The following is a 25,836-nucleotide window of genomic DNA, read 5'->3' as shown; positions in this document are numbered from 1 at the left end:
TTAGAACAAATAATGTTAAAATGTCTATACTACCTGAAGCAAGCTACACATTTCATGTAATCCATATCAAAATACCACCAGCATTTTTCCTTTTTTTAAAAGATTTTATTTATTTATTTGAGAGAGAGCACGAGAAGGGGGAGGGTCAGAGGCAGAAGCAGACTCCCCACTGAGCAGGGAGCCCAACGTGGGGTTTCATCCTGGGACTCTGGGATCACAACATGAGCCAAAGGCAGACACTTAACCAACTGAACCACTAAGGCATTCCATCCACCAGCATTTTTCACAGAGCTAGAATAACAATCCTAAAATTTGTATGGAACCAACCACAAAAGACCCCAAATAGCCAAAGCAATCTTGAAAAAGAAAAAGCTGAAGGCATCACAATTCTGGACATCAAGCTATATTACAAAGCTATAATCATCAAGACAGTACGGTACTGGCACAAAAATAAACACATAGATCAAGGGAACAGAATAGAAAACCCAGAGGCAAGATGGCAGAGGAGTAGGAGACCTGGATTTCGTCTGGTCTCAAGAACTCAGCTGGATAGGGATAAAACCATTCTGAACACCTACGAACTCAATAGGAGATTGAAGAAAAGAATAGCAGCAACTCTCTGAACAGAAAATTGACCACTTTCTGGAAGGCAGGACGTGCAGAGAAGTGAATCCGAGGAGATATTCAGGAGGTTAGAGAACGGGGGAGGGGCCTCTGTCAGCCGCTTCTGGCAAGTGATAGAGCCACGGAGCACAAAATCGGAACTTTTAGAAGTCCGCTCCGCCGAGGGACATCACTCCAGTGGCTAAGCTGGGGGTGGAACACTCTCAGGACAGTGTGGTCTCAGAACCCTCAAGGTGACAGAAAGACCAGGGGTGACTGAGTGCGGCAGAGCTCCCAGGTATCGGAGCAGGGAAGCTGGCCGCAGACATGGAACGGAGGCACGGGCTCTCAGCTCAGGGTTGCCATAAACCGTGATCCAGACACAGTCAGGCCACTGCTCTTCTAGCTGGTACTCAACAAGCGGCAGATCCGGGGAGACCCCACTTCCTCCCCTGGGAGGAGCACCACAGGGACCTGCTGGGTTTGGAGACTCCACACCGAGTTGGGTGCCAGAGATAGAAACACTCGGTCACAGGCCGGGTGAGCACGGAGTGCGGCCAGAGACCGGGGAGACGGGAGTGACTGACTGCTTTTCTCTGGGGGCGCACTGAGGAGAGGGGCCCTGATTTCTCGGCCCCTCCGGGGCGGAGATTGGGAGGTCGCCATTTTCACTCTCATCCTCCAAAGCTATACGGAAAGCTTGCAGGGAACAAAAGCTCCCGAGAGCAAACCCGAGATTACTTAGCCCCGACCGGCAAGGGCGGGGCAATTCCGCCTCCAGCAAAGACACTTGGGAACCATGACAACAGGCCCCTCCCCCAGAAGATCAGCAAGAACAGCCAGCCAAGACCAAGTTTACTGATCAATTAGAAAGGCAGAACTCCAGAGCCAGGGGAATACTGCACATAGAATTCATGGCTTTTTAACCATGATTCTTTAGTCTGTCAAAGTTAATTTTTTTTAACTTTTTTTTTTGAATTTTTCTTTTTCCCTTTTTCAACCATCTTATCAATCCCTTTTTTAAAAAACATTTTCATTTTTCATTTTTAGAGTCATATTCTACCCCTTCATAGTAGTTACCCTTATTTTTGGCATATATATATGTAAGTTGTTCTCCCTTTAAAATTTTGAGATACAGTTTCTTCTAAGAGATCAAAATATACCCTAAATCTCTAGTGTATGCCTTTGTTCTAATCTCCTGCCTGATCACATTCTCTCCCTTTTTTTCTTAAATCCTCTTCTTTCTTCAAACAACTTCTTATCTTATCAATTCCTCTTACAAAATTTTTTATAATTTTCATCTTTACAGTCATATTCCATCCCTTCATCGTATCAACCCTTATTTCTGTACATATATAAGTTTTTCTTTCTTTAAAATTTTGGGAAGCACTTTCCTCTAACAGACCAAAATACACCCAAAATCTAGTGTGTGACACTGATCTATGCACCAGCCTGATCATATCTGATCATATTTTTTTGTTTTGTTTTGTTCTGTTTTTGTTTTAATCTTTTTTTCTTTTTCTTTTTTCTTTCTTTCCCTTTCTTTTCCCGCAGCTTCAGGTCTTTTCTGATTTGTTTAGAGTATATTTTCTGGGGACGTTGTTACCCTGTTAGCATTTTGTTCTCTCATTCTTCTGTTCTCCTCTGGACAAAATGAAAAGACGGAAAAAATCATCTCAACAAAAAGAACAAGAGGTAGTACCGACTGCCAGGGACCTACTTAATACAGACATTAGTATGATGTCAGACCTAGAGTTCAGAATCATGATTTTAAAGACACTAGCTGGGCTTGAAAAAAGCATAGAAGTTATTAGAGAAACCCTTTCTCGAGAAATAAAAGAACTAAAATCTAACCAAGTCGAAATCAAAAAGGCTATTAATAGGGTACAATGAAAAATGGGGGTGCTAACTGCTAGGATAAATGAGGCAGAAAAGAGAATCAGTGATACAGAAGACCAAATGATGGAAAATAAAGAAGCTGAGAAAAAGAGAGATAAACAACTACTGGATCACCAGGGCAGAATTCGAGAGATAAGCGATACCATAAGACGAAACAACATTAGAATAATTGGGATCCCAGAAGAAGAAGAAAGAGAGGGGCAAAAGGTATATTGGAGCAAATGATGGCAGAGAACTTCCCTAATTTGGGGATGGAAACAGGCTTCAAAATCCAGGAGGCACAGAGAACCCCCCTCAAAATCAATAAAAATAGGTCAACTACCCAACATCTAATAGTAAAACTTACGAGTCTCAGAGACAAAGAGAAAATCCTGAAAGCAGCTCGGGAGAAGAGACCTGTAACCAGGCGCCTAGGTGGCTCAGTTGGTTAAACGACTGCCTTCGGATCAGGTCATGATCCTGGAGTCCCGGGATCAAGTCCCACATCGGACTCCCTGCTCAGCAGGGAGTCTGCTTCTCCCTCTGACCCTCCCACCTCTCATGCTCTCTATCTCATTCTCTCTCTCAAATAAATAAATAAAATCTTTAAAAAAAGAGATCTGTAACCTACAATGGTAGAAACAGTAGATTGGCAACAGACCTATCCACAGACACCTGGTAGGCCAGAGAGGACTGGCATGATATATTCAGAGCACTAAATGAGAAAAATACGCAGCCAAGAACACTATATCCAGCTAGGCTCTCATTGAAAACAGAAGGAGAGAGAAAAAGCTTCCAGGACAAACAAAAACTAAAGGAATTTGCAAACACGAAACCAGCCCTACAAGAAATATTGAAAGGGGTCCTCTAAGCAAAGAAAGAACCAAAAAGCAACACAGACCAAAAAGGAACACAGACAATATACAGTAACAGTCACCTTACAGGCAATATAATGGCACTAAATTCATATCTTTCAATAGTTACCCTGAATGTGAATGGGCTAAATGCCCCAATCAAAAGACACAGGCTATCAGATTAGATTAAAAAACAAGACCCATCGATAGGCTGTCTGCAAGAGACTCATTTTAGACCCAAAGACACCCCCAGACTGAAAGTGAGGGGGTGGAAAACCATTTACCATGCTAATGGACACCAAAAGAAAGCTGGGGTGGCAATCTTATACCAGACAAATTAGATTTTAAACCAAAGACTGCAATAAGAGATGAGGAAGGACACTATATCCTACTTAAAGGGTCTATCCAGCAAGAAGATCTAACAATTGTAAATATCTATGCCCCGAACATGGGAGCAGCCAGTTATATAAGGCAATTGATAACAAAAGCGAAGAAACACATTGACAACAATACAATAGTGGGGGAATTTAACACCCCCCTCACTGAAATGGACAGATCATCTAAGCAAAAGATCAACAAGGAAATAAAGACTTTAAATGACACACTGGACCAAATGGACTTCACAGACATATTCAGAACATTCCATCCCAAAGCAACAGAATACACATTCTTCTCTAGTGCCCATGGAACATTCTCCAGAATAGATCACATCCTAGGTCACAAATCAGGTCTCCACTGGTACCAAAAGACTGGGATCATTCCCTGCATATTTTCAGACCACAATGCTTTGAAACTAGAACTCAATCCCTACAGGAAAGTCGGAAAGAACTCAAATACATGGAGGCTAAAGAGCATCCTACTAAAGAATGAAGGGGTCAACCAGGAAATTAAAGAAGAATTAAAAAAAATTCATGGAAACCAATGAAAATGAAAACACAACTGTTCAAAATTTTTGGGATGCAGCAAAGGCAGTCCTAAGAGGAAAGTATATAGTAGTACAAGCCTTTCTCAAGAAACAAGAAAGGTCTCAAATATACAACCTAACCCTACACCTATAGGAACTAGAGAAAAAACAGCAAATAATGCCTAAACCCAGCAGGAGAAGAGAAATCATAAAGATCAGAGCAGAAATCAATGAAATAGAAACCAAAAGAACAGTAGAACAGATCAACGAAACTAGAAGCTTGTTCCTTGAAAGAATTAACAAGATTGATAAACTCCTGCCCAGACTTATCAAAAAGAAAAGAGAAAGGACCCAAATCAACAAAATCATGAATGAAAGAGGAGAGATCACAACCAACACCAAAGAAATACAAACAATTATAAGAACATATGAGCAACTATATGCCAGCAAATTAGATAACCTGGAAGAAATAGATGCATTCCTAGAGATGTATCAACTATGAAAACTGAACCGGGAAGAAATAGAAAACCTGAACAGACCTAGGACAACTAAGGAAATTGAAGCAGTCATCAAAATCTCCCAACAAACAAAAGCCTAGGGCCAGGTGGCTTCCCAGGGGAATTCTACCAACCATTTCAAGAAGAATTAATACCTATTCTTCTGAAACTGTTCCAAAAAATAGAAATGGAAGGAAAACTTCCAAACTCGTTTTATGAGGCCACCATTACCTTGATCCCTAAACCAAAGACCCCATCAAAAAGGAGAACTACAGACCAATATCCTTGATGAACATGGAGTATGTTATGCTGAGCAAAGTAAGTCAATCAGTGAGAGACATGTATCATATGACCTCAATGAATTGAGGAATTCTTAATCTCAGGAAACAACCTGAGGGTTGCTGGAGTGGTAGGGCGTGGGAGGGATGGGGTGGCTGGGTGATAGACATTGGGGACGGTATGTGCTATGGTGAGCGCTGTGAATTGTGCAAGACTGTTGAATCATAAATCTGTACCTCTGAAACAAATAATGCAATATATGTTAAGAAAAAAAAAAAGAAGAAGAAGATAGCAGGAGGGGAAAAATGAAGGGGGGGAAATCGGAGGGGGAGACGAACCATGAGAGACGATGGACTCTGAAAAACCAACTAGGGGTTCTGGAGGGGAGGGGGGTGAGAGGATGGGTTGGCCTGGTGATGGGTATTAAAGAGGGCATGTTCTGCATGGAGCACTGGGTGTTATGCACAAACAATGAATCATGGAACACTATATTAAAAACTAATGATGTAATGTATGGTGATCAAGATAACAATAAAAAATTTAAAAAAAATAGAAAATCCAGAAATGGACCCACAACTATATGGTCAACTAATCTTTGACAAAGCAGGAAAGAATATCCAATGGATAAAAAGACAGTCTCTTCAGCAAATGGTGTTGGGAAAACTGGACAACAACATTCAGAAGAATGAAACTGGACCCTTTTCTTTTACCACACACAAAAATAAATTCAAAATGCATGAAAGACCTACATGTGAGACAGGAAAACACCAAAATCCTATAAGTGAACACGGCAGCAACCTCTTTGACCTTAGCCATAGCAACTTTTTTTTTTTTAAGATTTTATTTAGTTAGTTATTTGGAGAGAGAGAGAGAGAAAGAGAGTGCACACATGCAAGCATAAGCAGAGGGAGGGGCAGAGGGAGAGGGAGAATCTCACGCAGACTCCACACTGAGTACGGAGCCCAGTGTGGGGCTCGATCTCATGACCCTGATCATGACCTGAGCTGAAATCAAGAGTCAGATGCCTAACCAACTGACCCATTCAAGTATCCCAGCTGTAGCAACTTCTTACTAGACACATCTCCAGAGGCAAGGAAAACAAAAGCAAAAATGAACTATTGAGATTTTATCAAGATAAAAACTTCTGCACAGTGAAGGAAACAATCAAAAAACTAAAAGTCAGCCTACAGAATGGGAAAAGATATTTAAATGACATATCTGATAAAGGGTTAGTATCCAAAATTTATAAAGAACTTATCAAACTCAGCACCCCCCAAAAAACAAATAATCCAGTCAAGAAATGGGCAGAAGACATGAACAGACATTTTTCCAAAGAAGACATCCATATGGCCAACAGACATGAAAAGGTGCTCAATATCACTAATCATCAGGAAGATACAAATAAAAACTACAATGAGATACCACTTCACACCTGTCAGAATGGCTGAAATTAACAACACAAGAAAGAACAAATGTTGGCGAGGATGCCAAGAAAGGGGAACCCTCTTACACTGTTGGTGGTAATGCAAACTTGTGCAGCCACTCTGGGAAACAGGAAGTTTCTAAAAAAATTAAAAATAGGACTACCATATGACCCAGGAATTGCCCTACTAGATTATTTACCCAAAGGATACAAAAATACTGATTTGAAGGGGCACATACACCCCAATATTTATAGCAGCATTATCAATGATAGCCAAATTATGGAACGAGCCCAAATGTCCGTCAACTGATGAATGGATAAAGAAGATGTGGTGGTATACATATACATGGAATATTACTCAGCCATCAAAAAGAATGAAATCTTGCCATTTGCCACAACATGGATGGAGCTAGAATGTACTACGCTAAGTGAAATAAGTCAGTCAGAAAAAGACAAATACCATATGATTTCACTCATATGTGGAATTTAAGAAACAAAACAGATGAACATAGGGGAAGGGGAAAAAAAAAGAGAGGGAAGCAAACCATAAGAGACTATTAATTATAGAGAATAAACTGAGGGTTGCTGGAAGAGAGGTAGGTCGGGGGGGCGGGGGGTTAAAGAGGTGATAGGTATTAAGCAGGGCACTTGTTGCACTGAGCACTGGGTATTATATGTAAGTGATGAATCACTAAATTCTACTCCTGAAACCAACATTACACTATGTTAACTAACTAGAATTCAATAAAAAATTGACCAAAAAAAACCAACTTCCTTACTATTTCTTAAACAAAGAGCAGAGTTGAAAAAAATGTAAGGGTCAAACATGCATAACACATACAATCTACCTCTTCTCCCTCACAACACTAAAAACGATTGCTAAGGTCTTAAAGCAGTTATAAGGAAAGAATTATTGTGTGGGATATTTGTGGATATATATACGTATTGTACATTAAAGATTCAGTATTTTTTAACATAAATCCATACCTGGAGGAGGACCACCAAATTTCCTTTGCCCATTTTCTTGAACCATGTTGTAACCAGTCTTTTCCATCAAAGCAAGTAATGCTGCTTCATTCTGAGTACCAGTTCTGACTTTACTGCATCCATTTGTTCCATCTATGTTTTCTTCATTCATGGTTACAGTTCCTGAAACAAAATTCAAAAACAGTGTTTATGACATGAAGCACCTGAGATCTATGAAGGATTTCTTTGTGTTTCAAGAAACCAAAAACAGTTGTGGCTGCTACATTTGGTGACCACTGTGGTCCTGCCCACAAAGTTCTGCACCACAGTGGATGCTGGGAACTTCATTTAATGTCACTGATCAATTAAGTAGTACCTTTAGAAAGCCTTAGCTACAAGAAAGGGAGGCAAAATTAAAAAAGAGAAAAGAAAAACAAAAAAATATATAAAACACAAATAAGTGAAAAGGAGTTAGCAAAGAAAAAAGCAGAAGTAACAAAGATACTGCCATCAATGATTATATGATCACTGCTGATCTACAGAGCACAAGGTTTAAATTATTTTTATCATATAGGCCAACTGGATTTTACTATGCCTTACACACTTTTCAGATAAATGTAGCCTAATGCCAATATGGCTCATGTTGCCAGCAATCATTAAGAGCCCCACCAGTTATCAGAAATTGTGAACAGATGCTTGGAGTAAGTAAACAGATGCTTGGAGTAAGTAAGTAGCCCCTGTTCCTAGAAGAAGCTACTAGAGAAAGCAGGGATCAAAATCACTTCCTCTGAGCAGAAACAGGAACTACTGTGATTTCCAACTAGCAGCAGCTTAAGAAAATTACATCATAGGTGTACATAGGTGGCACAGTTAAGCATCCAACTCCTAGTTTGAGCTCCAGTGGTGATCTCAGGGTTGTGATATTAAGCCCCGTGCCTGGCTCCATGCTGAGCGCAAAGTCTGCTTGAGGTTCTCTCTCCCTCTCCCTCTGCCCCTCCTGCTCATGCTGTCTCACTCTCTCTCAAATAAATAAATCTTAAAAAAAAAAAAAAGAAAGAAAATTACATTAATGGGTAAGCAAGAGCCAGGGAGAACCTGAGATCTATGTTGACCATTGTATATAAAAATGTGTTTTTAATTTTTTTAAATGAACTTAATTACCAAATCCTTAGGTTGTCAGAAAAATTGAGTTGATCCTAAAGATTAATACTGTGATCTATTCTATTTCTTAATTTTATTTTTCTCTCATTTGGTGTTATCATGAACAAATACAAAAATTAAAATCCACAGTGGTGCCTGGGTGACTCAGTTGGTTAAGCACCTGCCTTCAGCTCAGGTCATGATCCCAGGGTCCTGGGATCGAGCCCCGCATTGGGCTCCCTGCTCTGGGATTCCCTCACCCTCTGCCTGCTGCTCTCTCTGCTTTTGCTCTCTCTCTGTCAAATAAATAAAAATTTTTTAAAAAAATTAAAATCCAGGATGCCTGGGTGGCTCAGTTGGTTAAGCTTCTGCCTTCAGCTTAGGTCATGATCCCAGGGTCCAGGGATGGAGTCCTGCGTCAGACTGCTTGCTCAGCAGGGAGCCTGCTTCTCCCTCTGCCTGCCACTCCCTCTGCTTGTACACTCTCTCTCTCTCTTTTTCTCTCTGACAAATAAATAAATAAAATCTTTAAAAAAAATTCTCTTTTAAAAAAAATTAAAATCCACAGTATGGGAAATGCATTGGGCAAGCCATTTTGACTTTCAACAGAATTTTCTAATTATAAATGGAAACCAAGTCATTGTAGCACAGTATTTTAAAAAGTATGAAATTTTCAGCCAGAGCACCTCAATTTGACTTAGCTCTGCCACTTTCTAGCTGTGCAAACTTGGTCAGCTTATTGTCTCTTTACTCACTGTAAAATGAGAATACCAATACAAGTTATTGCAAAGTTGCTGTTAGGATTAAATGGGGCAATAATGTAAAAGTCTTGTTAGAATTACCAGAGGCTTAATTAAAAGGTTAGTTCTGATAAATACTAGAGGGCAGCACATCTTAATTTTTCCGGTAGCCACATGGCTTTTGTTTTTGCTTTTTTCAGAAACATCTTGCATTTCCTCAAAGATTGGGGCGGGGGGATTGTGATGTGGCAGACACAAACCTAGGGAAGAGCTGATAGAAGGTGGGAATGGAGAAGACATCACCAAAGAATCACTGCTCTAGAGTAAGTGAAACTGTCACTGCAGTTTTACTCCCCAGTACTTAGTATAGCACAACAGCTCTGACTGCCTAGATTCAAATCCTTTTGTACTCACTAGCTATAATTTTGGGTAAGTTACTTAGTCCTTCTGTACCCTAATTTCCTCATCTTTAAAATGCGGATAATACACTGCCTATCTCATAGCTTTTATGAATATTAAGTCAGTTAACTGTTGTTAAAAACCTCTAGGACTCATTTTTTGGACAGGAACACAAAAACTAATTTTTATGCATATATTGGAACCTTTTGAATCATTAAACATCGGCAAATAACCATAGCTTAGAATCCAGATGTTTATCTTTACAGTAACTGATTTCAGAACAAAAGTATGACACCGGATAGAAACAGGCTAAAAATAACAATCAGAAGAGGTTCAGTTTATTTAGTAGACTATTATAAATGACAGAAAATTTCTACACATTATCTCTAGTCTCTACAACTACTAAAAGGGAGTCTCAATCTTGCTAAAAGAAAATTATTTCCACAGATGAAAAAACTGAGGCTAAGAAAGATAAATTATCCAAGATCACAGAGCCAGAAAGTGGCACAGACAGAATTCAATCCCAAGTCTACCTCATCTCAAATATCCCCTCCTGCCAAGAAAATGCCTTTTTGCCACAACTTTACCTTCAAAGTCCCTCAAAAATCAAAGAAGTACCCAAATTGACTTTTTATGCAAGTAGAATATTCAGAAATTATAAAGTAATATACCTGAGTCAGGTGACCTCTATGGTCCCTCCTAGCTGTAAAATATCTGAAGTTTTCTGAGTGATGAATATAGCTATAAACACATTCATATCACACACATCACACACATACAATCTTTTCAGACTTTAAAGCTCTTTGCCAGCTGTTATATTGCATTCAATGGCAGGAAAGAAAGAAAAGAAGAAAACAAGGCAGGAAAGTAGCTCCTAAGACCCATATAGTTTCTACCTGCCAACTACCTCATTTCCTGAAACTTAGTAGCCCAATTTTTTTTTATGAAGCTAAGATTCATTTATCTAACTGCCTAATGAATGTATTGAAAATGAGATATTAGGGACACCTGGGTGGCTCAGTCGGTTAAGGGTCTGATTCTTGATTTCGGCTCAGGTCACGATCTCAGGGTCCTGAAACAGCCCCACATCGGGTTCCACACTCAGCGAGGAATCTGCTTGGGATTCTCTCTCTCCCTCTGCCCCTCCCGCACCCCCACTACTGCTCTCTCTCCAAAAAAAAAGGAAAGAAAATTAGATATTCAATAGGCATCCTGAATTCAACATATCCAAAACTGAATATCACTTTATCTTCCAAACCTGTTTACGTTCCTTCCTGTTTTACATCTCTATCAATTCATCCATTCAACCAATAAATGGCACCACAACATACTCCCTCTCTTCCAAACTTTCACAACCAGGAACTCGTGAGCTAATGCAGTCTTCCTTTGATTCACAGCTAATCAGTCACAAAGACCTGCATATTTTACCTCTGGATATATCTTGAAATCAGTCTCTTCCTGTCCATCCCCACGGCCTGTTCTCAATTATTTTTTACTGGAATTAGCACTAGGTTCCTGACTGCTGTTCCAGGTTTTAGTCTTATGCCCTTCAAACAAAATCTCCATGATGCTATCAAAGTGATATAAAATACATATCTGATCATCTTAAGCTTTGACTACAAATCAAAACTAAGGGGAAAAAATGAGTACATTTATGGTTTAATCTTAGAATCAAGAAGGTCAATCTAAAAAATAAACAAAAAAGCCTCAAAGGAAAATATTACTATATTATTTTTACTACATAAATATTAACTATTATCTTGGAAGGCAAAAAACAAAATCAAGACAGAAAATTATAAATAGGGAAAAATGATCTGCAACACAGAGCACCACGGTGTCATAATTAAGAGCAAATTCAAGCACCTAAATAATTGCTTAAATGCAAATCCTGGTTCTCCCCCTTACTTTGGGCTTCAGTTTACTTGTCCCTAAAAAATGGATAATAATAGTTTCTACTTCACAGCATTGTTACCAGGATTAAGCATAAAGGGCTTAAAACAGCATTTTGCATATAAACACTATAAATGTATTTACTAATTAATATACAATAAATAAACCTACTTCTAATAAAGTATTGTCTAGTAAATTTGTTAATAAAATAAATAAGAAAAGCACAAACTGCAGACCAGGAATTACAAACTCAGATTCATTCCCTTGTTCAACAAAGTTTGTTGAGCACCAATTGTACTATTCCTTTTGTCTGGATACATCAGTAAATAAAAAACCAAAATTCCTCCCTGGCATAGCGTGTTAGCCAGTGGCAGAAAAAACAACTGATAATAAAAGTAATAAGGAAATAATATATGTTAAAAGGCAGCAGTGTGGCAGGGGGCGGGGGAGAGAGGGGTAGGACACATGGAAGGAACTGAGAGAAGACAGGGTGCAATTTTAAAGAGGATAACTACTACTGACCTCAATGAGAAGATAACATCTGAGCAAAGAATTAAGAAACCTATGGGCGCCTGGGTGGCTCAGTCGGTTAAGCGACTGCCTTCGGCTCAGGTCATGATCCTGGAGTCCCAGGATCGAGTCCCGCATCGGGCTCCCTGCTCAGCGGGGAGTCAGCTTCCCCCTCTGCACCCTCTTCCTTCTCGTGCTCTCTGTCTCTCATTCTCTCTCTCAAATAAATAAATAAAATAAATATATAAATAGAAACGAAACCTACCCATGCAGTTATTTCTCAAACAGAAAAACGAAGACAAAGGTACAAGGTAGAAGTGTGCATGGCACACAAAACGTACAGCAAGGGGACTGGTACAGTAAAGCGGAGGTGGGGAGTAGGGATAAGAATAGTAGATGAGGTCAGAGAGGTAACAAGCTGCCACATGACACAGACCTTGTAAGTCAGATCACAAAGGACTTCAGCTTTTATTCTGAGTTAAATAAGGAGCCACCTAGGTTCTTGAACACAGGAGTAATATGATCTTTCCTTTTAAAAGGATTATTTGGCTATTGTTTTGGAAAGTCAAAAGAGGTGGGATGCCTGGCTGGCTCAGTTGGTAGAGCATGGGACCCTTGATCTCAGGTTGTGAGCTCAAGCCCTACACTGGGTGTAGAGTTTACTTAAAAATCAAATCTTTAACAACAACAACAAAGGAGAGCAAAAGTGGAAGCAGGGAAACCAATGAGAAGACTGTGACTAAAACTCAGGTGACAGATAATGGCAGCATGGACCAGAGAGGTTGGTGAAGGGGAAAAGAAGAAAAGTAGTCTCTGATATGAGATATATTTTGAAAATATACCCAACAGATTTCGCTGACAGACTGGATATGGATTGTGAGATAAATAGAGAAGTCAAGGATAAGACCCAAGTACTGGCCTGAGCAATGAGAAGCAGAAAGATGAGGAAGACAGAGCTAGAACAGATTTTAGGGGTAGGATCAGAGTTCAGTTTTGGACATGTTAAGTTTTTGTATCCACTAAATGACCAACTCAAATGCCTACAAGGCCCTGGGGAAAAATGTTAAATGAGCAGAAAGGCCAAGGATAGACTCTAAGAAGTGATAAGCACCGACTGAAAAAGGCACTGACTACCCAATTCTAGCAACTGTTACCATAATCAAATCCAGTTTGCCAAATTTTCCAATTTTTCAGGAGGGAAGCCAGAAATCTGCAGATTTTTACGTGAAATCGCAATTTTTAAAATTTGAGAACCAAAGAGCTGCTTTTCCCTACTAAAATGGCAAAACTGGTGGGAATGCAATTTGGTGCAGCCACCATGGAAAACAGTATGGAGGTTCCTCAAAAAATTAAAAATAGAATTACCATATGATCCAGTAATTCCATTACTGGGTATTTACCCAAAGAATACAAGAACACTAATTTTAAAAGATATATGTGCCCCTGTGTTCACTGCAGCATTATTTACAATAACCAACAAATGGAAGCAACCTAAGTGTCCACTGATAAATGAATGGATAAAGAAGATGAGGTATATTTCATACAGTGGAATATCACTCAGTCATAAAAAAGAATGAAATTGTGCCATTTGTGACAACATGGATGAACCCAGAGCGTATTATGCTAAGCAAAATAAGTCAGAGAAAGACAAACACCGTAAGATTTCACTCATATGTGGAATTTAAGAAATAAAACCAAATGGACAAACAAAAGAGACAAAACAGAGACCCTAAAAAATCCTCAAAACAAACTCTTAAATACAGAGAACCTGGTAGCTGCCAGAAGGGAGGTGAGTAGGGTGGTGGGTGAAACAGATAAAGGGGATTAATAGTATACTTAGTTAGATAAGCACTGAAAAATGTACAGAATTGCTGAATCACTATATTGTACACCTGAAACTAACATAACATTATATGTTATATATACTTTAATAAAAAATAAAGTAAAATATTGCAAAGCTACATAAATGTCATTTCATTTACATGTGCAAATACTCACAGGCATTAAAATGGCATGACTAAAAAGTAATCTGGTAGAAAATCATGTTCAAACTTAGTCCTGGGTATATATTAGTTCTAAATTCCAATTCAAAACTTAGTGAGTCAAATTCTCACAATTCAGTACAATTCTCTTAAATTTATTAAATGTTTTCTATGTCCGAGTCACTTTACTGGACTTTCAGTCATACTAATGACCCTGAAGGGTAGAACTACAATCATGAGTGTTTGGTGCTGGGGACAGAGAGTATGCCTTAATATAACTTTCTACTAAGCAGACAGAACTGTACTAAGTTAACTGCCACAGAAGGTAACTTCCTGCCAAGTGGAAGTATTCAAACATGGGCTAAACACGCTGTAGAGATTCAAGCAAAGGGGGCACTGCTGGACCGTGTGGTTTTTACCATTCCTTCCAAAATTTAGTACAGAGTTAAAGCAATAGATGCTGCCGTAAGAGAACTTATAATCCAGGATATAGTAATATCATCATCATCCAGTTAGGTGCCTTCTGTTTTAAGCCTGCATTTTCAAGAGCAATCTCTCTCTAAAAGATTCATGGTTCCATAAAAACAGAGTATTGCATAGCCAAAACAAACCAAACAAAAAACTGAAAATTATTTCAAATATAAAAACAGTAACAAAAACTATACAAACCAAACAAAACACCTACAAATTTTCTATGGTTTTAACTCATGGCTGCTTAACGGCAGAGATCCCATCTGCCTTGAACGCTTCGCCTGTTATCCACTACAGTGTTTGGTACACAGTAGGTACTCAATAATTATTTGTTGGATGAAGAGTCTAACAGAAAATTCAGAAAAATCCTTACCAGGACTTCATATACTGTTAAGAGGCATGTGTTTCATTGGAACTATCTTTTAAGAGGGAAATTTGGCAATATTTATCAAAATCTAAAATGTTTATAAACTTAGTAATTACTAAAAAATTAACTACAGATATGGTGGCACAAGTATGCAAAAAATATATGCGCAAGCATGTGAACTGAAAATGTATGTAAAAGCAAAAATCTGGATGGGCCCCTGGGTGGCTCAGTCGGTTAAGCATCTGCCTTCCGCTCAGGGTCCTAGGATCAGGCCCCGCATCAGGCTCTCTTCAGCAGGCCATCTGCTTCTCTCTCTTCCTCTGTGCACTCTCTTGCTCTTGCTCTCTCTCAAGTAAATAAATAAAATCTTTAAAAAAAAGCAAAAATCTAGAAAATAGCTACTTGTCTAGAAATAAAGTATTCAAAAATTATGGCATAACTACATAATGGAATATTATGTAACTCTCAGAGAATGTCAGATTTTTACGTACTGATATGGAAAAATAAGAAATACATGAGGAAAAAGTACATTGGAGAACAACTGAATTCTTTATTTTTTTTAAAGATTTTATTTATTTATTTGACAGAGAGAGAGACCAAGTAGGCAGAGAGGCAGGCAGAGGGAGAGGAGGAAGCAGGCTCCCCGCTGAGCAGGGAGCCCGATGCGGGGCTCGATCCCAGCACCCTGGGATCATGACCTGAGCCAACGGCAGCTGCTTAACCGGCTGAGCCACCCAGGCACCCCCTGAATGCTTTGTTTAAAGATATTCATGTATACATTCACACATTTTGTAGAAGCATAAAAAAATTTTAGAAAAATTTACAAGAAACTTTAACAGTAGTTATCACTGGTAAGTAGGAATGAGGAATCAAAGCACCCTAATTTCTCACTTTTCTGTGACTGTCAAGAACATGTGCTACTTGTATTGAAAGCAAGAAGACTTTTCAGGGGCTTCCCACTGTTCCTTAAATATAAAATCTAAACTCTTTAAAAAGCCATAGGAGCGCTTGGGTGGCAGAGTCAGTTCAGCATCCAACTTTTGGTTTCAGCTCAGGTCTGATCTCAGGGTCTTGAGATCAAGCGTGTATCTGGGGCTCTGCACTCAGCGAAGAGTCTTGCTTGGGTCTCTCCCTCCTCCTCTACTCCTCCCCCTCACTGCAATAAATAAATAAATCTTTAAAAAGAAAGAAAGAAAAAGAAAATAAAAAGTCATAAAGGTCCTTTCATAATCTGGCCCAGCCTACCTCTCCAACTTCATTTCTTACTATATGTCAACAACAATACTTACCTATTTGCAATTTGTCAAATATACCAAGTTCTCACATACCAGCCTTTGTGTAGCTTGTTCCCACAGTCCTTTCTTACTCTCTTTGCCTTTCCCATTTCTAATATCCTTCAGGAAAACCACCCCACGACCCTCCCTTCCCAATGCTAAATTAGGTATTCCTTGTACTACCATCACAGAACCCATCTCAAGAGTACTGGTCTGTCAATCCCTTCTACCTCCTCCACCCCTAAATTCTGCCAGCTATCAAGAAAGGTCTAGTCTTTTATTTCCAAATCTCTACCACCATGTACACTCCCTGGTATGTGATTACTGTTCAGTGAATGAGACAGAAAGGGAGGGATACCGTGATTTAGAAATAACAGGCTTGGGTGAGAGAAGACCTTTACCTTTCCTAGTCTGTGAAATTCCATTTTATGTTTATTTCTGCATTCAGCTATTTATGCCTGCATAATGCATCATGCCTGCATGATGACAGGCACTTTATAAATATTATTTCATTTAGTACTTAAAATAACCCTGTGAGGTATTATTCTATTCCGTTTATAGTGCTAGTAAATTGGTAGAGTAGATATTCAAATCATAGACCTGTCTGCCTAAATATTGGGCTCCTAAAGCCCTACTTTAGATTACCTTGATTTTAGATATTTAATAATCTGAGATCTCCAAAAAGTGATGTAATTTGCCTGAAATCATATAAATTGTGAAACCGAACCTAAATCCAGATTTTTTTCACATCAATAGTTTTTTTTAACACAACTGTAACAACTATTCAATTACTCATGCCTCTTTTGAAAACTATAGCATCATTTAAAAAAAAACTATTAATTTAAGAGGGGCAAAAAGTCAATAAAAAAAACTTTTTGGAAAAACTCTAATAATTTCAGATTTATTAGAGACCTTAAAAATAATTTCATTTTATCACCCACCTGATGTTTGCATCTCCTTTACAAAATTAGTGCAAAGCAGTCACCTATTTTATTCTTGAATTTCTACAAGAAACTCACTGTTCTCTACAACAACTTAACTTTGGCTCTTTAAGAAAGTTCTTCCTTATAATGGATCATAATTTCTTCCTTTGTAACTTTCACATATAGGTCCTCATTTTATCCTTCTGGCCAAACTGAACATGCCTCTTTCATAGAACTGCACTTGAAAAATGAGTCTCCTCTTCCTCAAGCTAAACATTACCAGTTCCTTAAATCCAACATTTCCTAAAATGTTATGTCCCTTAGAATATTATTCCAGGAGCTATTAACAGGCCTCAGAAATGTGTTCCATACCTAAATACATCTGAGAATCACTATACCTCTCTCTTAAAAGTATCGCAATGAGGGGTGCCTGGGTGGCTCAGTCGTTAAGCGTCTGCCTTCGGCTCAGGTCATGGTCCTGGGGTCCTGGGGTCAAGCCCCGCATTGGGCTCCCTGCTCCACAGGCAGCCTGCTTCTCCCTCTCCCACTCCCTCTGCTTGTGTTCCCTCTCTCGCTGTGTCTCTGTCAAATAAATAAATAAAATCTTTAAAAATAAAAAAAAGTATCACAACGAACATCAGCATATTTAAGGCCATGAAAGGTTTCAGTTAAAACAAACCTTCCAGCTTTAACTCCTGTTTTTCAAACATTTCAACACAATACCCTAATTTTCCTTGCTACTTCTATTAGCTTTCTATAAAATTATTTGGAAAATGCTGCCTTAACTGCTCTTTACATGATACAGTTTCATGTTCCCACACTATCCTCTCTCTTTTTCCTTTAAAAGCATAATAGCCAAAATTACAGAAAGATGACATTAGTGTTCTACATAGCTGCATGGCATTGATGGTTCAAATCAAGCACACTGTCAACAAAACACCCAAATCTTCCCTAGCCTATGTCAAAGTAACTGGATTTTAAATCCATACTGAATTTCATCATATTAGATTCAACCCACAAGTTCTTCTTAACCTCCCCTGATCTTTTACCCACTTGTGTCCCATCTATGAAATGGCCTGACTTAACCCCCTTTTCCAAGACATAACTTTTTTTTTTTTTTAAGAGAGGGAGAGAGGCAAGAGAGGGGAGAGGGAGAAGGAGAGAGAGAATCCTAAGCAGGCTCCACATCCAGCACGGCCCCAAGATCATGACCTAAGCTGAAATCCAGAGTCGGACACTTAACCAACTGGCCCTCCAGGCGCTCCCAAGACATAACTTTCTTATTCATGCTTAATTAAGAGCAATCTTTCCAAATATAATCAGAAAATATCTAAAAACTGCCCTAGTTGGACCAGTGAATAGTAATGATACTACATTTTCTTTTTAAATAGTCAACATTCTGTCATCCTTGTAATGTGACTGATTATCCACCCATTAATACTATTTGGGTCCTGATAATTCATTTTAAAAATGTATTTACATCTGGGGGCACCTGGGTGGCTCAGTCGTTAAGCGTCTGCCTTCGGCTCAGGTCATGACCGCCCATCGGGCTCCCGGCTCAGTGGGAAGCCTGCTTCTCCCTCTCCCACTCCCCCTGCTTGTGTTCCCGCTCTCGCTGTGTCTGTCTCCGTCAAATAAATAAATAAAATCTTTACCAAAAAAAAAAAAATGTATTTACATCTGAAGAACAAGTATATGTGATATTCTGAAGAAACTTTTTTTTTAAATAATAAAGCTACCTTTCTCCATTTAAGATTGTTTTGTTTTGACATTATACTATCATTGAAGATTTTCTACTAAGAGAATATTAGAATTGCAAGTGGACCTTAGACCACCTCCAATTTTACACATAAAAATGCAAGAGCAAATAAAGTAGAGACTTGCTTAAGGTCACAAAACTACTAACTGAAAAGACCTGTGGCTTAAACCCTCAGACATTTATAAACTCTGGCTCTCTTTCATAATTTAGTCCAGAGGGACCTTAATGGTCTAAACATCCCATGGGACACTGCACTAGGCCCATTACACTAAAGACACCATGTTGATACAATGTGGAGAATAGGAAAATATGAGATTTATGTATATATTTTTTAAAGATTTTATTCATTTATTTGACAGAGAGAGACACAGCGAGAGAATGAACACAAGCAGGGGGAGTGGGAGAGGGAAAAGCAGGCTCCCCGCTGAGCAGGGAGCCCAATGTGTGGCTCGATCCCAGCACCCTGGGATCATGACCTGAGCCGAAGGCAGATGCCTAACAACTGAGCCACCCAGGCACCCCGATTTATGTATTTTAAACATGCTACTAGTTTAATATGTTACCTTACATATATATTTACTGCTATAAAAACAACTGATATACCTTCTGCTTCCATTTTACCCAAAATGTAGAATTTAATACACAGTTTTGTTTTGTTTTTCTGTAACTCATAGCTTACTCTAAATGGCTGATTTTTGCAATCCAACCCACCCCTGCAATTACTTACAGATATATACTTTGGGTCAATTCATGTCTCTAAAGTTGTATTTTTAAAGATATTATCTAGGGTGTCATGCTGAAATTGGTTAATCTACACATTAAAGACTCTTTTTTAATAGATAATGACTAGAAAAATATGCTAGACTTAGTATATTTAAAGAAATCTCAATCAAAATATTTTAAAAACTTAAAATTACAGAAGTATAAGACATACAGAGAGTCACTAATCTCACCTTATTTTTTTGTCTCACCCTCTCTTTAGAAAGGAATGTGTTTTAGGGCACCTGGGTGGCTCAGTCAGTTAAGCATCTGCTTTTGGCTCAGGTCATGATCCTGGGGTCCTGGGATCCAGTTCCATGTCAGGTTCCCTGCTCAGCAGGGAGTCTGCTTCTCCCTCTGCTCCTCCCCCCCTCACTCAAGCTTGTGCTCTCTCTCTCTCTCTCTCTCTCAAATAAATCTTTTTTTAAAAAAAAGAATGTGAAGTTTTATCTTAAAGCCTCCACAACAAAAGTAACATATACACATATCTAATTTAAAAATCTAAAAATATCTACCTTTAATACCACTTAATTTAACAAAATACATTTCTAAAAAAGCCAGAATTCAAGAATCTCAACCAGAGAATTAAAAATCAAATCTAAAACAGGCATATAATATCTTTATATTTATTCTAAAACATTCCACAATCTGAGAATTACCAAAATTCCAAGGAAGCATAGCAGTCCTATACATTATAACAAAACTGCCATATCACTGAAGCTTCTAGGCTCAATTAGTCTTGCTGAGCCAAGGAATCTGAGTAAAGGAAGGAGGGTCCTGAGCAAGAGAATGACATAAACAGAAAAAAAAAAAAAGAAGAAAGAAAACGTGGGGATGGCAGATTAAAAGTTGTTATACCCACATATAAACTCTAGTTGTCACAGATAAATCTTTTTTCCCAAACTTTGGACTTTCCTCTCCAGCTCAGTTTCAAAAGGAAAATTAGAAGAAAAGTTAAAGAAAAAAACTAAGCTATAAATTAGAAGGCCAAATGGCATAACCAATCAAAGGATAGGTATTCAAGGAACAGCTTGAATCAAGCCTTTAGCTTTAAATGCTAACTATATCCTCATTAATTTTAAGCATCTTAATAAGTTGACAAAAATACAAATTTTCAAATTCATACTTTCAAAATAGAAAATATATTAATAAAAAAACTACTAGCACAATTTTAGCAAAATATACATGGAATTAATCACTTATCTAAAGGAATTTGTGTCAGCTGCATTCAAACTACTTAAATTGAAACTTCATCTTATGAATTACTGTAAAAATTTATGAAGTGAAAATGAACATTTTTATAAATTTTACTGTAATTTTTAAAAAGTGAATGCAATAGTGAAGAAAACAGTGAACAAAGAGTAAAGAAAACATTAATTTTTAAGGTATCAAAATGCTTTTATAGAAAGCACATCAGATCTTTATGGAATTCTGTAACAAATCCCTATTTGTTAGTTCAATTGTTATTGAGTATGGTATGTCGAGACCACGGTTGCCAAGTCAGTGGAGGTTTTTTGGTGGCAACTCATTTTAGTGACAGACTGCACTATTTTCCACATGGTTGGAAACTGAGAAGGATTACTCAAAAGTGTATGGATTTAGAAGTCTAACATTATTTCAAAATAAAAGGGTATAGATGGATCAATTCAATTCCATTTTAAGTTATTTTTATTAAAAAAATGAGGACACATTTTTGTTCCTAGAAATTAAATATATAATGTATAAAATGTGTTGGTACAGGGTGTTTCACAACTTTTAGTAATATTGTGGAGGGCAGTATTGTTTTTAATTATATAATTAACAATAACTTTTTAAAATATTGTGTTGAACAGAAAATTCTCTGAATTTAGGATACAGATATCCACAATATAACCAAAATTCTTGTATGCCACCACACAATACATCGCTATTCCCCACATAAGGTCTTCTATAAGCTTTCATCCAAAATGTTACAATTTGAACACAGAGATCATATTTTCTTTCCTCATTTTTTTTGTTTTACCAATGATCAGATAGTAAAATAAAATAAGACACAACTCAGCATTAATATACAAATCTGGACAGATTTTACAATTATTTGATTTGTATTCACAAACACTACTTAAAACATGTCTGTTTCCTAGCAACAAAAATGACAGCATTAAAAATAGGAGGCTTAATTTCAGTCCATGAATTCGGCATACTCTCATAATTGTTAACTCATAATACATCCAATAATACACATGTTTATACTCCAGAGATTGATATGTATTATAATCTTTGGCAATAATGTTCAAGTCCAATACTCCACCCTCTAAAGTGAAAATTAGTAATTAAAGCAGTGTCTTAAACAGAAACTAAGGCGCTGCTAGTATTTAGCAATTGCAGCCATCTTTATGTCTATTATGGCATATAGATGCAAACAAACAAATTTTTAAAAAGAAATTTTTAGATGTGTACCCTGGAAAGAAGGCAATCATTACAGCTGAGAAGGAGCTTTAATTCTGAAAATCTCTGAATGGAAGTTTGTCCTACTGCTCAACATTTGGACATTGTAGTGATTCTTGAAATGAAAATATCTTCCTATTATTCAAATAAGGAAAATTCTACCGACACGTGCGTATGTTATTCATATATTAATGTACTTAAATATTCAACATATCCTGCTTCCTGTTTCTAATGCCAGTTTCAAACACAAAGTGGAACAGATCTGTAAAGAGAAGCCAAGTCTTAAAAAGCTCCTCCTGATATTCCCTCGACAATACTGGCCTATATTAAAATCATCGTATATTATAAAGGCTATGTATTATTTGTCAAGAATCTAAAGAGAGCGCTTAACGAAACTTCAACATTAACTAAATTCACAAAGGAAGAAACTGGTGCCAAATTAACTGGTCCTGGCTTCCCGAGGATCTCAGAATTAACATCAATGCCACGATTAAGTCCCGGATCTCTGACTCCAGGTTTCGTGGTCTTTCCAAGACTCAAAAGAAAATACTCTAAAAAGTTTGTAATTAAAACTATCTGACGTTAGGAAACACAGATGATACTATTGCGTGTTATTACCGTCCACGGCTGCCTGCCGCGCGTGTCGCGGGGGAGAGGGGGTCAGTTATCTTTCCCGCACACCCGCAACCTTCCACTGTTCAAAACCCTACACACGAGAGAGCACTTGGGGAATAAATAGAAAGAGTCAAAGGCAGAGGAAGAAAGTTCGAGGCTCATCCCCAGTTAGAACTCAGTGAAAACGACGTGTTGTCAAACCTCACCCAGCAGTCGGGACGCCCCGGACGTCGTCCCAAAGCCTCTAGAGGGGACGCGCGGGCGCGACAACGGCCAGACGCCCTTGACGTGTGGCGGTCGACGGACGCAGTGTTAGGAGAACATGGAGGGCAGCAGGTGGGAAGCAGCCGGAAGGTGGCGGGGGAGAGCGGAAATAAGGCAGAGAGAGGGCAGGGCGCCGGGGGGCGGAAGGAGCCGCCAAGGGGCCCCCGACGACACGGGGAACTGGGGGCCAGACGGCTGGGACCACGCGGCACAAAGGATGACAGCAGGAGCTATCCAGTCAAAGATGCCCTCTGGGGCCGGGAAGCCGAGCCTATGACACTAGCCCTCCCGATGCTCGACGGGGCCGGGAAGTGAGAAGGGCGAATCCCGCAGACACTGCCTCCAGTGGGGCGCGGGTCCCCACTGCGGATCTGGCGTGACAGTGTGTCGGACAGGGCCTTTTGCGGCCGGGAGGCACGGTCTCCAGCCGTTACCAGCGGTTTGGCAGTGACCCCCGCTGTCCCCAACCCCTCCTCACCCCTTCGGGTCTTCAAATGTTGGTCCTAAATCCCTGGGACCAACGACCGCAAACCGCCGCCACCGTATCGGGGACCAGTCGGTCAGAGCGGAGCGGCGGGGGGGTGGTCACCGCAGGGGGAGGGGAGCCCACGGGGAGGAGCTCGCGCCGTCCTCGCGCCTAGATTTGCCTCCCAGCAGGCGCTGCGGGCAGTGGCCTAGGCAGCCCCACGAGGAGTGGAGCCTCAACCAATCAGTGACCAGCCCCGGGGAGGAGTCAGGGAGGGGAGAGTGGGCGGGACCAAGGTTTTAATTAGAATGAGGCTCTCGAAAGGGGGTAAAAGCGGTTGGAGTGACAGGCACTTTAACCAACTGGGATTAGGAGAACGAGTTTTTTTAGGGGGTGGGCGTACATGTAAGGTTGCCAAAAGAAAATCCTGCGTGTTTCGTTAAGGTGTTTAAAAACAAAGACTGTGATTTTGACATACTTCTTTTACATCGGGGAAAATATAGATACATGGTCATGGTTCTCTAACCACTGAGCCATGGTTCTTCTCATTTGACGGAGTTTTCAAGTCTTAAATTCCTAGTTTAGACCACTTTTAATAAGGGCATGGGGATGGAGGATGGGGAAGTATAAGGCCAACAGGCGGATTTGCAAACAGGGCTAGACACATAAAAGTTAAGTGGTTTAAATGCCTAGGAGAATGGGCTAAATCAGGAGACCTCATAGTGGGCCTGATTGCACCCGTAATCAATTTGGGGGCGAGATGGCGGTGTCAGAGTTGAAGAACCAGGTATTATGCTTGTGTAAAACCGACTTTCACAGATACAGTTGTGTGTTATTCTGCATACACGCCTTGAATTTTGCTTCCTTTGAAGATAGAACATGAGTTTAAATGGCAAAGAAAATAAAAATGGCTTTAGGGACCTATTCTGTTAACTAATAGAAGAACAGGACTGGAAAGAACCTCGATCACGTAGCTTCTGCTTTAACAAATGAGGAACTTGATGCCCAGAATAATTCAATGGGTTACATACACAAAGACATAAGTGCCCTCATACCCAACCTCGAGGTGCTTTCTTCCACATTAACTAGTGATTTCAGTTTGTTGTCTCCATATGTTCAAGACACTAACAAATGTCTTAAATTTTGTTAACAAGACATGCTTATGTACTTTTTACCCCTCCTTTCATAGTAGGAATGAACAAGGACTTTGGAGTCTGAGAGATCTGGACTCAAATCCATGTTACCATTTTATGGTTGTGACATAACTTCTCTGAGCCTGTTTAAAATGGGGACTGGAAGAATTTTTTTAAAGATTTTATTTATTTATTTACTCACTTATTTATCAGAGAGAGAGAGAGGCAGAAGGAGAAGCAGGCTCCCCGCCCTGATGCAGGACCCTGGGATCTTGACCTGAGCAGAAGGCAGATGCTTAACCAACTGAGCCACCCAGGAGTCCCAGGGATTGGGAGGATTAATGATAACTAATGTTAACAAATACTGAGCACTTGTTATGTGCCAGAAACAACTATAAGGTATTTTCACATATTAGTTCATTTAATTCTCACAATAACGTTGACAAAATTACTTGCCCCATGTAGCTGCATGTGTCAGATGGAGATACCCAGACAGAGAGCTTAAGTAGTTTGTTCAAGGTCATACAGCAAGTAAGTTTATTTCTCCTCCAAACCCTGCAAACATAATCACTATGCTATACTGTCTCCAAATGTGTCCAGAGAAACAAGTGGCATAATGCCCAGAGCACGTTAAGTAGAAGTTTAACAAATATCTTCCTAAACTGTCTGCCCTTCCGTCCATGAATACCACCAATCTCAGGTATATAGACTATGTGCCTATATAAATCATAATGATAAATAAAACAACTAGAAAATCTAGGCATAGAATGTAACTACTTGGCTGTTGTTTTGTTTTGTTTTCTTAACATGTCAATTCTCTACCTCAAGACCTGCAAAGGTGGCAAGCTCTATCATATTGATTACCATTAGTGACTAAACTATTTCTAGGAGTTGCTGTAAGATCCTTAAAACCTCACTAGGTGGAGATGTCACCTTGTGAGGTGCAAAAGATAGTTCCTGGAAGTGGCCTGAAGGGTTATTTTACATTTCTATCTTCCTTTTTAACTTCCACCAGACACCCTCCCCCACCCCCATATAAAGAAAACCAAATAAACAAAGGCTTCTCAACTGGCATTAGCCAGGCCATAGAACCGTGCTTAGACGAAGACAATGCTATTTAAAGACCCTTGCAGTACTTACATTGTATGTCCTTTTGGTCAGATTTCTTCTAAATTTTTTTACTATCCAAAATCTATTAATAGATGTATTTTTCAAATGCTATAAAAACTATATTCTCTGTATATAAAAGTAAAGGAATGCCTTTTATTTCTCAAGGCTCCTAGAAAAGAGACTCTTAAATACCTTTACCAACT

At 39.1% G+C, this 25,836-nt stretch overlaps 1 protein-coding gene across 8 annotated transcripts in view; it reads right to left on the bottom strand.

Annotated features, from left to right (window-relative positions):
• Positions 1-25,836, bottom strand: part of RBM46 (RNA binding motif protein 46) — a 216,253-nt gene that overhangs the window by 37,535 nt on the left and 152,882 nt on the right. For 6 of the 8 annotated variants that reach the window (XR_012378050.1, XM_073892390.1, XM_025874349.2 and 3 more), the window contains exon 3: positions 7,426-7,587. Coding sequence is in view for 7 of the 8 variants with exons in the window: in XM_073892390.1 (XP_073748491.1) it covers positions 7,426-7,587 (162 nt within the window). In the remaining variant the exon portion in view is untranslated. Of the gene's footprint in view, positions 1-7,425; positions 7,588-22,866; positions 23,322-23,402; positions 23,539-25,836 lie in introns of those variants that run through there. The other 2 variants (XM_025874350.2, XM_073892391.1) reach the window with 2 other exon arrangements.

This window comes from Callorhinus ursinus, unplaced genomic scaffold (genome assembly GCF_003265705.2).
Source record: "Callorhinus ursinus isolate GAN/ISIS: 27379988/994484 unplaced genomic scaffold, GSC_fseal_2.0 scaffold4, whole genome shotgun sequence".
NCBI lineage: Eukaryota > Metazoa > Chordata > Mammalia > Carnivora > Otariidae > Callorhinus > Callorhinus ursinus.
Note: the sequence above shows the minus strand (reverse complement) of the source record. Positions and strands in the feature narration are given on the sequence as shown.